Here is a 17,490-nt window from a genome sequence, read left to right on the forward strand (position 1 = left end):
CTGGGGAGCCGAGCTAGGGAGTCCCGACCGCCCGCGCGTTGCTGGGGAAAGCGCGCGCGCTTGGGGAATCCCTAGCTCCGCTCCCCAGCTGGGGAGCCGAGCTAGGGAGTCCGGACCGCGCGCGCGTTGCTGGGGAAAGCGCGCGCGCTTGGGGAATCCCTAGCTCCGCTCCCCAGCTGGGGAGCCGAGCTAGGGATTCCCCAAGCGCGCGTGCTTTCCCCAGCAACGCGCGCGCGGTCCGGACTCCCTAGCTCGGCTCCCCAGCTGGGAAGCGGCCCCAGCAACAGCGTGGGCGGGCGGGCGGTGCCCGCGCGCTTGGGGACATCGCAGCTCGCTCCCCAGCTGGGGAGCCGAGCTAGGGAGTCCGGACCGCGCGCAGCGTTGCTGGGGAAAGCGCGCGCGCTTGGGGAATCCCTAGCTCGGCTCCCCAGCTGGGGAGCGGAGCTAGGGATTCCCCAAGCGCGCGCGCTTTCCCCAGCAACGCGCGCGCGGTCCGGACTCCCTAGCTCGGCTCCCCAGCTGGGAAGCGGCCCCAGCAACAGCGTGGGCGGGCGGGCGGTGCCCGCGCGCTTGGGGACATCGCAGCTCGCTCCCCAGCTGGGGAGCCGAGCTAGGGAGTCCGGACCGCGCGCGCGTTGCTGGGGAAAGCGCGCGCGCTTGGGGAATCCCTAGCTCCGCTCCCCAGCTGGGGAGCCGAGCTAGGGATTCCCCAAGCGCGCGCGCTTTCCCCAGCAACGCGCGCGCGGTCCGGACTCCCTAGCTCGGCTCCCCAGCTGGGGAGCGAGCTGCGATGTCCCCAAGCGCGCGGGCACCGCCCGCCCGCCCACGCTGTTGCTGGGGCCGCTTCCCAGCTGGGGAGCCGAGCTGGGGTGTCCCCGCGCGTGCCGCCCGCCCGCCCACGCCGTTGCTCGCGCCGCCGCTGGGGTCTTACGGGGGCAAGAGGGGGAAGACCCAGGGAAGCCTCTGCCCGGCGGGGAAACTCCACCATCTACGCATGCGTGGAAGGGCACGCATGCGTAGATGGTGGAGTTTACTTCCGGGTTGAAAACTCGCGAAATAGCCCTTTCGCGATCCTTGAGGACGCGAAACTCGAGGGTTCACTGTATTGAACAGGCTCCACTACAGACAAGAGTCTCAAATCTCAGTAATAAAGCCACATCTTAGTAGGGTTATCAGTCATGAAAAACATTCCAGAAGGCAACAATGGAAAAGATATACAAGTAACAAATTAAGATTGCTGTTTACTTTTAAAAAATGTGTCAATGTTATGTGAATACCAGCAACATTTTCCAAATCTAACAAAAATGTTTCTTAGAGCATTAATCATCAACATTCCAGAGTTCCACTGTGTTTCATGAAGAAGCAGCATATTTTCCCACAGTAGTTTCCCCCCAAAATCATGCCCTTTGAGTTTATGTAGATGTACTTCAAACATGAATAAACTCTCCCAAGACAATTTGAGCTAAATTAAAGAATACAAGTTCAATGCCCTGAGGTGAATCTATTTATCTTTGTGTCCAAAGCTGTGGCATGCTTAAATTTGTTTACTGTATCTCCCATTAAACTGGCTTAAGAAAGTAAGATTCTAAGTCAACTGTGTTAAAATTTGGCACTTCCGCACACATAATTTAAAAACAAAAAACTGTTAACTTAACATCAACAAACAGACACACATGCATACCGGTAATTTATTTATTTTGTTACCATTGAAGAAAGTTAGCACCTACCCCTGTCCTAGAAAAATTAAATATCCTAGGAAATATTGAAAAGGAAGAATATGTTTCCCTGAATGTGGAAAGGAAAAACATATTTTAAATACAAAGCAGCTTCTTGCAGCTCCCTGCCCCCCCTTGAGCTCCAGGGTGATGGGATTAAGATCTTCACCTTTAGGACATGATAGCCCTCTATCATTAGCCCTCTACCACATGGCACCTGGAAAATTACCAGCACTCAAACTTGGGAGACAGGCTAAAAGGCTAGCTAAGACCTTTGCCCGCTTTCTTCCTTGGCTCTCTCGGTCACTCACCCGCTTCCCTACTCAGCTCGCTTGCTCGCCCACTTCTCTTCTCCGCTCTCTCACTCACTCATCCGCTTCCCTCCTCAGAGCTTGCTTCCCCGTTGCAGCTGCCATGTTTGGGGGCATGTCTGGGGGGGTGGGTGCGGAAAAACCTACAGCCACGACCCCAAGCAGCCACGACGATGGATAATCTGGAATGTTGGATTATCGAAGGACAGATAACCGAGACTCTACTGTACTAATAATTCACTAGCATATTTTTTCAGACTAACAGAATACCAATTAAATCATTCAATTGAATTAGTTGTTCCTTTCAGCGGAATGGAAAGTCCTCATTTCTGATCCTCTTTTGATGCCAATACCAGTGCGAAAGAATGAAAGGTCCTATGACAACTTGCCACAGCCAACTTGCCATTGCCAATTCGCTACAGCCAACTTGCTGCAGGCCAAGAATTATACTAATATATTTTTTTAAAAATAGTGGAATAGAATCATTAAAGAAGAGATGCCAAAGGAGGAACAAAATGAAATGTGAATGGCAAAAATTAAAATATTTAATTATTTTAAACCATTGTGACGAATTGTTGAACTGTCCTGCAAGAAAGGTGTCCCATGGCGAGTTGGCCATATTGACTTGCCCTGCTGCAAGTTGAACGTGGAGAATTGGCAGGAGTGAGTTGACCATGGCAAACTGGCTATGGCGAGTTGTCCCATTCCAAGTGTGACACTGGAATATGTAAGCAGATAGAATTATTTTCATTATATTTGGTGGATAGTTCTGCAGGGAGGTGTCATAGGAACAGAGTATTTTTTTTAAACACCCCATCTAAAAAGGAAGACAGAGCAATGGAAAATGATGGTAGGTGATAGAAAAAAGGATGTCTGCCTGAAATGAGAACTGCTGGTGTGGGAACTGTAGCACATGAGAACTCTTCCATACTCTAAAGCTCAGATTCTTAAAACTCACTGACCTTTGCAACAGCAGTTCAGTTGCTGGCTTTCATTTACAAAAAGAACTGTTCAACCCCACAGTACTTCAAGACATCCCAAAGGAAACCACTCTCTCCCTACCGCTGTTTCACATTTGCATAAGGCTGCAGAGCTTATCCAGGGACTGGGTGTGAAATCTCACCTATGTGAGATGATGTCAAGTTTTCTCTTTTTTTCATCAACATTCAAGAAAGTTTAAGAAATCATTATTATGGAACAGTAGTGGCCAGGTAAAATTGTATCTACTCAACCACAACTCAAGACCCAGAAGAATATTTAAATTGTGTTATGGAGGGATTACTTTTACTTTGAAAATAAGAAATATGATTGATCTATGGACATTTCTCAATACATAACTGACCTGAAAGGCCTCTGCAGATAAAAATTAGATTAGACTGTTACCTGAAACATTTTACTAAAATTTTATTTTGACAATCTAATAATTATCTAGGGCTTTAAGACAAGTACCCAAGACTGCATCTGACAGGATGGTCTGGTAATCCATTAGCAGTATGAAGTCCCAACTTCATTCCCTTGCCCCAATTCCTTTGGAAATGTTAACACCTTTAGTAGCTGTGAACCAGGATTAGCTTTTGCCATTTTATCTATTTCATAGACAAAAGATCGGAACACCACCAGTCAGAGTAACTCCTTAATTTTTGAAAGTCTCGCTGAACCACTGGCTCACAGCTTCATACAGATTTTTAATGAATCACTGGAGATGTGTTATGTCCTTCTTGCTTCAAATGTCCTATCATCATCTCTAACAAATAAGAAATCCTCCATCGGGGAGCTTAATGACTACAGGCTGCTTGATCTGACATCTGCAGTTATGAAGATCATTGAGATGTTAGTGCTGGCCTACCTAAAGACATCAAAGATCCATTGTTAGATCCCTTGCAGGTTGCCTAAATAGATCAACAGATGATGCTGTCAATATGGCACTGCATTACATCTTGCAACATCTTGAATGCCTAGGGAATCTATGCATGGATCCTTTAGTAGACTTAAGATCAGCATTCAATACCATCATTCTAGAAATTCTTCACTCTAAACTGACTCAGTTCACCATTCATACTTGTAGGTGGATTATCAGGTTTCTGACACATAGAAAACTAGTGGAGCTAGTACCCAGGCAATTAGAAAAAGTGCCCCTCAGGGCAATGACATCTCTAGAGATCACTGTTAAAGTTCTGAAGTGTGCAGATGACATAATGTTCATTGGTCTCAATTGAGAGCTAGGTGTCTGCTTATAGATAGGAGGCTGAACAACTGGCCCTTGGTGCAGCAGGAGCTGAACATGCTTAAAACTGTAGTGAATGGATTTTAGGAAGATTTATTTTATTATACCACTTTTTACTAAATTTAAAAGCACAGTATCAGCAATAGAGTCCTTCAGGTTTTTGAGTTCTATAATCTCCTGGGAGTTGAAATAGACACCTAACATTAAAAACCATCATTAAAAAGGCATAACAAAAAATGTTATGGAAATTCAGACTGCCCCAGGAGCTGTTGATACAGTTTTACAGAGTCTGTCATTTGTACTTCTGTAACTGTCTGGTTAATTGGATAGTTTAAGACTGCAGGAAGAACAACTACAACCCACCTGCCTTCCATAAAAGACCCGTATATTACGTGGGTCAGAAAGAAATACAAACCCCCTCACATCTTGGACATTAACTGTTTTAACTCCTCCCCTGGGATGGCAATATAGGGCACTGCAGGCCAAAACAACTAGAAACAGGAACAGATGTTTTATCTTGTGCTATCATTGTGCTGAACATCTAATTCTCTGTTTATGAGTATTTACTCAGGTCATGTAGTATGGCTGTAGCTTCATTATTTATCCTTATCATCTTTACTCCCTCTTATTGATGATGATGATGATATTATTATTATTATTATTATTATTATTATTGTTATTATTATTATTATTCTCTTTTATTCATTAAACATGAAACTCAGTCAACTGAACTTTCAAATACAGTACCACTGACTGGTGCTAATGGTTGATACAGGTTGCTGCCAGTGTCCTAGGTATCAACCAAGTATCTTCTTAAAATATATGATGTTCCAAGAAGCACAGGTTTTTGGCAGATCTGCTGGTGTTATTGCAGGAAGCTTCAATTTCTTGATGTGTTTTGTAAAATTCTTGGACCAAGTGCCCCAATGACAACGGATATCGCTGTCACATGTTTCATCCATAGCCATGTACGGTAGTTTCAATGGCCAGGCCGTGATATTTTGTAATTTTTTCCAGTTCTTTTTCTTTGATTCTGGCATCTTCTGGTACAGCGATATCAATAAACTGTACCCTTCGGCCCTCGACAACTGTGGTATCTGGTGATACAAGTACTGTACACCTATTTTTAACATAATGACCAGTGGACTAATTTAGCAACTCAATCATGTCTAACTTTGTAATCAATTGTTGTTGTTGTTTGTTTGTTTATTGTGCTATGCATGTACACTGAGAGCTTCTGCACTGAAGACAAATTTCTTGTGGGTCTAATCAAACTTGGCTAAATAATGAATTCAATTCAATTCAATTGATATTTCCTGACCTTTCTCCTGCTCTTCAACATTCTTTCTATGCTATTATTTATTTTAAAGTCATTAATTTGTGATGTGGTGCTTTTAATTTTTATGTAGGTAAATAATACTGTTTGGTGAAGTAGCACCTTAAAATGCCTTTGTTTTCAGGATGGCCCATGGCCAGCAGTAAATCTTTCTCTGGAAATTCAATCATCATCCACTAACATCAGAAGACTCAAAAGCATTGGATAGACATGCTGTGTTCCTGGCAGATGCCTTAATAATGGAGATCAGCTACTGCAGAATCAAACTCTCTATTTAAAATAGCCCAAGGGTTTTTAATCTTAGGTCTTTTTCTCCTGTCTTTGTGTAATAGTGTGTTTCTTGGTGCTTGTTTCTGAGTCTTGGATGCAAAGAGCCCCTGCGTTGTATTTCATAATGACCCCATCCTATCTCAGCTCCCTATGCCTCCAGCTTTGTCAGAGCCAGCCTTTCCAACAAAGGAGAAAACAACAAGCTGTTATAGCTATTAACTTTTAAAGCATGAGGATTGGACTAATAGCTGTCCTTGTTTTTGAACTGTCATGTAGGCAGTGAGATAGGGCAGAAGCTAAATTTTATCTCTTTGATGTTTAAGCATGATTATACTCTAAATAATGTAACGATTTTGTGTTTTCATAATAACTCTGAGGTTTCAAGGGTCTGTTTACAAGGTTTGTGTGAGGGTGTCCAAACAACCTGGCTGTCAGCTGATGCTATGCTATGCTATGCTAATCACTACATACTACACTGCACACGCCATATATACTGTACTCTATTTTACTCTATGATAAGCTACTCTATGATACTCTACTCTATGATACCCTACTCTGCTCTATGATACTCTATTCTACTGTATAATGCCAGTATATATACTTTATATATATATACTGTCACAGAGAAGTGGGAGTCAACTTATTCTCCAAAGCACCTGAGGGCAGTACAAGAAATGAAGAAATGTAACTTAACAAGGGGAGAACTAACCTAGAAATAAGGAGAAATTTCCTGACAGAACAATTTTATCAGTGGAACAACTTGCCTCCAGAAGTTATAGGTGCTCCAATACTGGAGGTTTTTAGCAATATCAATAGTAATAGTACTTCTACTTATATACTGTGTTTCACAGTACTTTACAGCTCTCTCTAAGCAGTTTACAAAGTCAAAATATTACCCCTTAACAATCTGGGTCCTCATTTTATGCTCACCTCAGAAGGATGGAAGCATGAGCCAACCTTGAGCCAGTGAGAATCGATATGCTGGCAGTCAGCCTGCAGTAGTACTATATTCTAACCACTGTACTATCACAGCTCATTTAAAAAGAGACTGGACAACCTTACGTTTGAAATGGTATTGGGTTTCTTGCTTGAGCAAGGGGCTGGACTAGAAGACCTCCAAGGTCTCTCCCAACTCTGTTAATTCTTTTATACTTTAAAGAATATTTTATGATGTGGCAACAACTCCATTAGCAAGCACTATTTAGTTAAGAGCCAGTACAGAAAAGATACCTAACTTTCCTTAGAGATCCCTCTATAAATAGACTAATTAGAAATGTTTTGCAAACATTAGTTTACCTTAGAGGTTTTAACCAAGTACTGTAATACTACTGAGACAGGGCATATAAAAGTGAATAACAAAACATTTTTAAAATGTCTTGTGTAGATGGATGTAATAACTACTGCTCAAGAAACATCGTTTTTCTTCAGATAAATTATTGTGAGTTAAGGCAATGAGATAATATTTTGGGGCATAAATATAACCATTATCCATTATAAAAATATAATGGATATTGGGAGAAAACAAAACCGCTATTCAGAGACAATCTCCCATCCTATAGAATATTAATAATTGAAAATAGTTTGTTTTTTACCAAGCCATTGGCTTCAAGACAAAAAAGCAGGGTTATTATGACTTTAGAAAGTGTAGTGCAGAGAGGCCTAGTTCATGTTTAGGAAAAAAACAAGTACTTAGCTCACAAGTCTTTAAACAATGACACACTCATACAGTTTTTAATCCCCATAGTTCTGTATTTTAGTTTCCTCATAATATTGTTACTATAAATGAACATGCATTTGAGGCTGACTCAGATGCTGACAGAGCATGCAGCTGTTCTTCTGACCAAAACAACATCCTTTTATCCAGATATATGTTACAACTCCCAAAATAGTTGTTCAGATTTCCTCTGTACTGTAGAATAATTCTGAACTGACAAAATGTGGAAAGCAGTTCACCCTCTGTTAATTCCTTCACTTCCAGTTGGAACCTTAACTGATATTTTTCACTTACAATTCAGATACATTGAACACTATTCATTTACCTCCAATAATCTGACACTTAACAGCACAATGTGTGAGTAACCTTAAGTTCCAAGTACAATTTCAGAAAAAGGCAACACCTTACGTAAAACCCAGTCTGAATCAGATCTTCCTTCCCTTTGCTCACAGTCCTAATCTGAATTAGGAACCATGTGTACAGTTCTTTGAAGAAATGGAACATCCTCTGTACTCCAATGTCCTTAATGTGTTCGTGTCTCTGGACTAACCTATATCAATATTTTGTACTTCTTAGAAGATCCTTATATTTAGAAGGTATGCTGCATGATAAATATCATGTTTTTGTCTCTTTATTTTTTGAGACAAAACTCAGCGATTTATACGCTACAATAATTTTTGTTCAAAAAAAACCCTTTCAAACACAGCCAAGGATTTTATGGCAAGGTCAGCCAAGGACTTATCTCAATTAATAGCTAGTCCAATAAAGTGACAGAATGTACTTTGCTCATTACATACTTATAATGATCTACTTAGAGGTCTATTAGCAAAGGCAGGTTTTATTGGTTTTGACACATGCATCATGGCACAATTCTCATTTGTGCAAATACAAAATGAAAAACAAGTGTACTACACTAACAAAGGGAACACTACTTTATTTATTTTGTAGGGATTATAACATGACTACATCTTTGCATGGATATTTTTTAATTCACATGGTTTCGGTGCAGAAAACTTTGAAGTGCATACACACATTTATGCAAGCGTGCATTAAGTAGAATACAGATATGAAATTGAGGTTGGTGACACTGCTGCACTCTGTTCCCTTTCTCAAGTACCAAATTAAAATATAACAGGTGAGATATATTTTCTGGTCTATCCTTTTACATTTCTGCCTTGGCTTTTTATGGTACAAACTTCTGGACAAACATTTTGGACTTGCCTCCCAAGTTATTATAATAATGGCAACAATGGATTTGCTTAAACATTTTCTATGGCTGAAGGATCATCACAGTAATATCCAACTGCAATCAAAGCACTTGGTCCTATGAGAGCCACTTGGACATTCACAGCCCTCAACCGCACATCTATCAAGCAGGCAGTGGGTTCACTGCACCATCCTTCCAAGTGTATTTCAAAGAGAGGCAAGTTAACTGCTAAAGATACACAGTGGTACCTCTACTTACGAACTTAATTCATTCCGTGACCAGGTTCTTAAGTAGAAAGGTTTGTAAGAAGAAGCCATTTTTCCCCTAGGAATCAATGTAAAAGCAAATAATGTGTGTGATTGGGGAAACCACAGGGAGGGTGGAGACCCCTGTTTCCTCCCAGGAGATTCCTAGAGAAGCCCCTCGGAGGCTTCTCCCCGCCTTTTCCGGTTACAGTTTTGCAGGCTCGGGTTTGTAAGTGGAAAATGGTTCTTGAGAAGAGGCAAAAAAATCTTGAACACCCGGTTCTTATCTAGAAAAGTTTGTAAGTAGAGGCATTTGTAGGTAGAGGTACCACTGCAGAAGTATTTCTTCCAACAGAGAGGCAGGACATGCCTACTCATTTGAAATACATAAAAAAGGGAAACAGATGGGGATTAAAAACCCTCAAAAGAAGCTATGATCAGAGAACTGGATATTTGATACAATGAACAGCATCATGGGATAAAATGTCTCTCATTTACAGATGTTCCATGACAAACTTGCACAAAATGCCGATTGAAAAAAAGGTGCAAAACACAGTATGATCACTACTGAAGCATCTTTTGATGCAGTGGGGCCACTATTGAAGCACTGGGGTCCCTGGCAGCTTAGTGGTTACAATGCAGCATTACAAGTTAACTCTGCCCACAGCCCGGAGTTCGAACCCGACAGAACTCAAAGTTAAATCAGCCTTCTATTTTGCTGTGGATGGTAAAATAAGGACCCATATTGTTGGGGGCAATATACTAACTTTGTAAATACTTAAGAACGCTATAAATCATGTATATGATTGATTTTAAGCATGGTTGTTGTGTTTATAACTATATATTGTTTTACTTTATGGTGGAGAAAAATAAAAAATCTTATACCGGAAAAAATCATATAAGAATGTATGTAAGTCAAAGTGTTGTTGCTCTTTCTGCAAATGTGCATATGGAAATAACTAAGGAAAGCCTTCAAAGCACCTGTAGCAAGTTCTTTCAGGAATGCAGCTTTTTTAACACAATAAGGAGTTTTATATATACTGTATGGGTATTTTGTAAAGCACTCTTTTCAAATTCTACACATAGCCAACTATGCAGTATTAACTTTTGGTTACTCTCTGTTGCTCTTAGGGAACTAGAAGCTGGGGAACTCTTGAACCCTTGTTTGGAGGCAGACTGTGAATCTAGTGAGACAAAATGAAACCTAGATAAGATGGAGATACTGGGAGTAGAAAAAGAAATAAAACTAGTTTTAATAGCGTTAGGAATTCATCACTTACCAGGAAGTAGAAGTAGGGATGATGGCTTGTGGATACTGAACGCAGTTAATGTTTGCGTTATAGGTGAGATTCCGAGTGGACTGATACAATGAATTTTCCTTCATAATGTCTTTAGACATAGTTCAGAAACTTCAGTGGCAAGGTATCTTAAGGCATGCCTTCATCTATATCTACAGTATACAAGATTAGGTTCGTGTTTTTGAATTTGTTATCAGAATTAGCATTAGTACTGGCTGTCATTATAACATTATTATCACATGCTGCCTTGACTGGACTTTTGCACTCAGAGGTCTCCTAAACATAAATAAATGAATTAGCAGTCCATGTGTTTATAAAACTGAAAGCCAAAATGAATATCAACTTTTATAAATACTTTCAGATTTACTTCTTCCTCATACCACTTGTTTCTAGGTTAAAGATCATGGCTGGATTACACACAAGAGATAAAATCACCCAGTTATCAATTTAGATAGAGAAAGTACAATCAAATACATCATATTCAGAAACCATCTGAATCAAGAATCTTTCCACAAATGCCTTATTTATATACTAGCTTTCTTGTCCTTTTCCAAAATACTTGTCAGCAATTTTTGCATATTTCTAAGATACTAACTAATATAGCCTTTCACAGAGATCCCAAAGCTTGATATAATTATGTCACTTTTCTCCTTTTTTACTTGAAGGTCTTTAAAGAATCCCTATACTTTCATTAATAAGTATATTTCATTAATAAGTTTGCACTTATGAAACCCTTTCCCGACCAGTATGCGAAATTTAATACCACTTAAAAATTAAGCTTATACAGCTACAGCATTTGCTACATAAAACTGGAATGTTTATTACAGCATGTCATAAATATTCCTAAAATGCCCTATTGTAAAATGAAGTGGATAAATACTCCCATTTATATGAGGCTGATAAAAGATCAATGCCAAGCCTACAGGAAACTAATTGAGTTGTATACTGGGGGGAAATTACCAGTAGAAAGGTACCCTATGCACTGAGATAATTCATAATTAATGCTCTCTGTGGATATAAAGGTATTTTGCACTACCTTAAGCAACTGTTAAAAGTTACTCAAGGAAATAATACTGTTAGATCCTGAAAGCAAAAATAGCTATTTGTTTTAGTATAAGTGCTGAGCAAGAAAAAAATTGCCACAAATCATTTCACACAGCTGTCTCTCCCTCTCAAAATTGTGATCGTAGGCTCAGAAAAAACCGTAGAAAAGCACTATGTAGAATTTGCATCTACAACTATATGGGCATCCAATTTGCATCTCTTCTTGCAAATCAAATGGTTGAACACGCAAATGCACATTGTATCTTTTAGTACTAAAAAAAAACCCCTAATACCATATCCATTTGCACTGGTGTTTTAATAAATAAATGAAAGACTTATTCAACTATTTTTACTTTCTGAACAAACCTACTTGAACAGAACTTGATGGTAAAACTGCTCTAGCTATCAAAGGTGGAGAGGTGAGTACTAAAAGCATCGCTGCATATGCAGTTTAGAATAGAATGTAAAGAATAGGGTTACGAGATAACAATAAAACTCCCTTTTTATGACCTTGTAATCCCCTCACTCTAAAGTAACTATAGAAATCACTAACAATTTGTATCCTGCATTTCACTCAAAAATGCTCCCACAGAAACCTATAAAGATCAATAGCACAGCCTCTGCCTAAAGGCATCTGGATACAACTGAAGGGCCCGGAAGAGAGGAAAAAATGGATATTAATCCATATCTAACTGACTTTTTATGACCTCAAAAAGCTAAGCAAGGTTGGACTATCTAGCTGGAGGACAGCTAGGAACACCTGCAGACTAAATTGGAAAGTTGAAGAAACATCCTACAAAAGAAAGACATGGAAAATCACTTCTGTTTTGTTGTTTAGAACAGAGGTCTCCAACCTTAGCAACTTTAAGCCTGGAGGACTTCAACTCCCAGAATTATCCAGGCAGCTGGCTGGAGAATTCTGGGAGTTGAAGTCCTCCAGGCTTAAAGTTGCCAAGGTTGGAGATCCCTGGTTTAGAAGACTATAGGGATATGTTCATGAAGTCAACATGAGCTGATAATGATTCAAGGGAGATATTACTTTATCAGAACTCAGTTACAAATCAATAAATTATAGGGCTTGAACTTGAGTGGAGGCGGAGAACAGAATGTGTTTTATGATTAGCTTATTTTGCAGTAAATAAGTAACTGTACTAAATAATAAAGGATTTCCATGTTGCAATCTCCAAAGAAGTAAATTTTAAAATGTGTAATATAAAATAGAAGAAAAGTTATTCAACCATTACAATCAATTAAAACACAATAATTACTTAAAACTTAATGCTGTAAACCAGGGGTCTCCAACCGCCGGTCCGCGGACCGGGACCGGGCCGTTGGGGGTTTTCAGCCGGTCCGCGGCGCCAGGGCCCCCTCGGCCTTTCCGCGCTGCCCACCGCCCGCCCGATTTGCCCCCTCTGCTCCTCTGCCACCTCCTGCCTTTCACCGCAGCTCCTCCCGCACCCGGAACGCACGCCCTGCCCGCCTCACATTTGCCGAGAGGACTTTCGCCCCGGGCTCTCAGCAAGGGGGCTGCATGAGAGGCGGGGCCGGCGGAAGGTGATATTCAATGTCGGGGGCGCACGGGCGGTTTTGCGCGCGCTCCCTATCTCCCTGCTAGCCCACTCGGAATACTGTATTCAAAATAAGAAAAGCCTTCGCCGGCAAAGGCTTTTCTTATTTTGAATACGTATTCCGAGTGGGCTAGCAGGGAGATAGGGAGCGCGCGCAAAACCGCCCGTGCGCCCCCGACATTGAATATCACCTTCCGCCGGCCCCGCCTCTCATGCAAACCCCCTTGCTGAGAGCCCGGGGCGAAAGTCCTCTCGGCAAATGTGAGGCGGGCAGGGCGTACGCGCGTCACCGCTGAGAAGAACGGAGAGAGAACGAGAGTGAGTGAAAGCAACAGACAGCAAGATAGAGAGAAAGTGAGAAAGAGAGAGTGAGAGATAGGGGGGAGAGAAAGAGATAGCAAGAGAGAGAGAACAAGAGAGAGAAAGAGCGTGAGAAACAAAACAAGAGAGAAAGAGTGAGAGAGAGAGAAAGCAAAAGAGACAGAAAGAAAACAAGAGAGAGAAAGTGAGAAGAAGAGAGAGAAAGAGGGGGAGAGAGAGAGAAAGAGAGAGGGGGGAGAGAGAGAAAGAGAGGGAGAAAGAGAGGGAAAGGGGGGAGAGATAGCAAGAGAGGGAGAGAGAAAGAGAGAGGGAAAGGGGGAGAGAGGGGGGAGAGAAAGAGGAGATAAAGGAAGAGGAGAGAAAGGAAGAGAAAGAAAGAAAGAGGGATAGAAAGAGAGAGAGAGAGAGAGATGCTCAGTGAGCCTTTCTTTGAAGTTGCCTTTCTTTCTTTCTTTCTTTCTTTCTTTCTCTTTCTTTCTTTCTTGCTCTTTTTCTTTCTCTCTTTTACCTTTCCTTCCTCTATTTCTTTTCTTTCTCCTTCCTACCTTCTTCCCTCCCTCCCTCCAGTCCTTCCTCTCTTACTCTCCCCTTTCATAAGTTTCCTTGCTTCCTTCCTCTGTTCCTGTCCCTTCCCTCTTTCCTTCTTTCTTCCTTCCTTCCTTCCTTTCCTCCCTTCCTTTCCTCCCTCCATTTCTTGCTTTCCTTTTCCTTCCTCCCTTCTTTCCTCCCTCATTCCCTTCTTTCACTCCTTCCTCTCTTACTCTCCCCTTTCACACCTTTCTTTGCTTCTTTGCACCCTTCTTCTGTTCCTGTACCTTCCCTCTTTCCTTCCTTCCTTCCCACCCTCCGTCCATTCATTCACCCATTCCTCTCTTGATCGCCCCTTTTACGGCGCCGCTGACAGCTAGCTCCCCCCCCCCCCACCGGGCCATGGAAAACTGGTCTAGCTGAAAGCCGGTCCCTGGTGCAAAAAAGGTTGGGGACCTCTGCTGTAAACTACAGAAATATAAGAGAATTTAAAAAAAAATAAAGATCCACAACTGAACATTACAATCTAGCTACCGTAGCATCACATGCTGCTCCAGGGTTGAGTTAGGCTGAAACGTGACTAAAACCTGAACGGGAGATCAATACACACATTTCTGTTGCCCCCCAAATCGGTAATGTTGTCAAATCCTATCAATTCTAAGAAAATATGTTAATTCAACTGTGGAAAATCATATGAGTGATGGTCATCCTTCAAGTATCCAAAATTTGCAGACATTTTGTTACCAGGCTAGTCTTTTCAAATCATTTAAGCAGCCACAACTTCATAGTCTTAGGATAATTAATTAATAAACATTCAATGATGTTTTATGCCAAAACCCAGAATAAATTAGGACAATCCAGTTCAGCATGAAATATCTGGACTTAGGTCACTGAATTACATCTTACACAAATCCATTTATAAACTGAGTCCTTGTGTTATAGTAATAATTTCCAAACTGTTGTGGTTAGCTCTGGCCCAGCTCCTGCCTCAAGGACTGTGGATGTTGGGGAGAGATCTACATGCTGCAGGCCTGTTTTGCCTCCCCCCCCCCCCGTGTGGAATCTGCTGATGAAGGCTCCTCTGACCAAGAAGACATGAGTGACAGGGAGGGGGCAGACAGCTCAGAAGGAGATCAATTATCTAGCTCCTCCTTGGATTCAGAACAAGAGTTAATGATACAGCCACGCATGCAGAGAGCCATGCATAGGCAACAACAACTGAGAGATTATTATCAAAGAAAATGAGGCCACCTGTGGTTGGGTGGGGCTGTGGTAATTAGTGAGGCTGCTATAAATAGCAACCTGTGGGTTTGGCCATTGTGGAGGATTATCTGATCTTTGTGTTTGGTGACTGTTTTACTGACTTTGATCTTTTGTGTGCTGACCCCCCCCCCCCCTTTGAAACTAAACCAGAGCAAAGTGTGTTTCACTTTGTGAAAGAAGAAAGACTGTGAATTGCCTCACAGCTGCAAGCTAACTATCACAGAACTGATAAGGGACTTGTACAAATTACCAGTTTGTTTGGAGACGAGTGCTCTTTGCTATACCAAAAGAGGGCTTAGTTTAAGTGAATTTTCATTATAAAGAACATTGTTTTGAATTTTCAAACGTCTGTTTGTACCTGTGAATTTTTGGGAGGATTCTACCAGACAGCCCGACAGAACACAAACTGTTAGCATTAAAGATGAAATCAAGGAGTTACCTTAATTCTGAAAACAGAGGAGATCACTGGACGGATCATTATGTACTGTAATTTTCAGAGTATAAGATGTACCTTTTTCCTCCCTAAAAGAGGCTGAAAATTTGGGTGTGTCTTATACTCCAAATGTAGTTTTTTCAAAGCTCCCCCCCCCCAACCCTAACTAGGTGCTAACAATCTTCCCAATTTCCTACTCCAGTTTTTTCCAGCCCTATGTCTTTACAGGCTTGTTTTAATCCCTACTCCCTCTGAAAAGTAAGTCTTATACTCCAGTGCATATTATACTCTGAAAAATACGGTAATCATCAATTTATGACTACAATTGGGATTGAGATTTCTCAGTTGTGAAGTGATGCAGGCATTAAGTGAATAGTTTGCATGATCAGACCTGATTTTATTACCATTTTTACCACAGTGGAGCAAAAAAAAACATGGTCATTAAGCGAATCTAGATTCCCCAATTAACATTGATTGTCAGAAGCTGGCTAGGAAGGTTGCAAATTTCAATTAGGCGACCGCAAGATACTGCAACTGTTGTAAATGCGAGCTTGTTGCCAAGTGCCCAAATTGTGATCCTGTGGCTGGAAGGATAGTGAAATGATCATTAACATGAATGGTCATACTCACTATTTCTGAGGGCATCCTAACTTTGAACTGCTGCTAAACTGCTTCCCATTCAGATTTTTTGCATAATAAATATACAAGTTGATAGAAGTATCCATCAAAGGATCATAAGTGAGAGTATCCTGTAAATGTAAAATGTTCTACCCCTGAAGGGTGTGATCTCAATTTCCTCCCTATCCTACTCCCCTCCAAAACCCCATAGACCAGTAATGTAAATTAGTGCATTAATTAAAATTAAAGCCTTTGACTTCTAATTGTGTTTTGAAGTGTGCGTATGTGGGGGACTGGGAAAGTGCAGCTGCAGCATGTCTATTTTCCCAAGGGGCAAAATAAATTCAATCCTTTTGGACACGCTCAATTTATTCTAGGTTACAGTCTGAGTATTTCAGAAATATTAATTACTGTTCACTGTACCAGCATATGTACACATTACCCTTCCCCAATGTGATGTCCTATAGAGGTACTAAAATGCTGTTCTCAAAATGTCAAGTACAATGATACCTCGTTTTACGAACTTAATTTTTTCCGGGACGAGGTTTGTAAGGTGAAAAGTTTGTAAGATGAAACAATGTTTTCCATAGGAATCAATGGAAAAGTGATTAATGCGTGCAAGCCCAAAACTCACCCCATTTGCCAGCCGAAGCGCCCGTTTTTCCGCTGCTGGAATTCCCCTGAGGCTCCCTTCCATGGGAAACCCCACCTCTGGACTTGCGTGTTTTTGTGATGCTTCAGGGGAATCCCAGCAGGGGAATCCCAGCAGTGCAAAAATGGGTGCTTCGCTGGCAACGGAAGTCCGGAGGTGGGGTGTCCCAGCGAGGGGAGCCTCAGCGAAATTGCAGCATCGCAAAAACATGGAAGTCCTCAAAACCCCACCTCCGGACTTCTGTGTTTTTGTGATGCTGCGATTTCGCTGAGGCTCCCCTCACTGGGAAACCCCACCTCCGGACTTCTGTTGCCAGCAAAGCGCCCATTTTTGTGCTGCTGGGATTCCCCTACAGCATTGCAAAAACACAGAAATCCGGAGGTGGTGGTTCCCATGGAGGGGAGCCTCAGGGGCATCCCAGCAGTGCAAAAACGGGTGCTTCTCTGGCAACAGAAGTCCGGAGGCGGGGCATCCCAGTGGCGGCGACTTGTGTTTGTAAGGTGAAAATAGTTTGGAAGAAGAGGCAAAAAAATCTTAAACCCCAGGTTTGTATCTTGAAAAGTTTGTATGACGAAGGGTTTGTAAGATGAGGTATCACTGTATTTGAAGAACACAAGATTGAATAAGACTTCCTGCAGATGGATATCAAGCCAGAAATAGTGAAGAATACCTAATTTCAAATCTATAAATTCCTAAAATTTACTGAATACCTCAACACTATCAAATGAAGATATATATACTGA

The 17,490-nt window shown here is 41.6% G+C and overlaps 1 protein-coding gene across 2 annotated transcripts in view; it reads right to left on the bottom strand.

Moving 5' to 3' along the window:
- The window catches only part of ARHGAP18 (Rho GTPase activating protein 18), an 82,451-nt gene that overhangs the window by 56,031 nt on the left and 8,930 nt on the right, over positions 1–17,490 (bottom strand). Inside the window, exon 1 of one of the 2 annotated variants that reach the window (XM_070733490.1) lies at positions 10,303–10,467. The exons of the other annotated variant lie outside the window; for it this stretch is intronic. Coding sequence (XP_070589591.1) covers positions 10,303–10,421 — 119 coding nt within the window. The 5' untranslated portion in view covers positions 10,422–10,467. Of the gene's footprint in view, positions 1–10,302; positions 10,468–17,490 lie in introns of those variants that run through there. 2 annotated transcript variants of the gene reach the window in all.

The sequence above is a fragment of the Erythrolamprus reginae genome, chromosome 1 (genome assembly GCF_031021105.1).
Source record: "Erythrolamprus reginae isolate rEryReg1 chromosome 1, rEryReg1.hap1, whole genome shotgun sequence".
Classification (NCBI taxonomy): domain Eukaryota; kingdom Metazoa; phylum Chordata; class Lepidosauria; order Squamata; family Dipsadidae; genus Erythrolamprus; species Erythrolamprus reginae.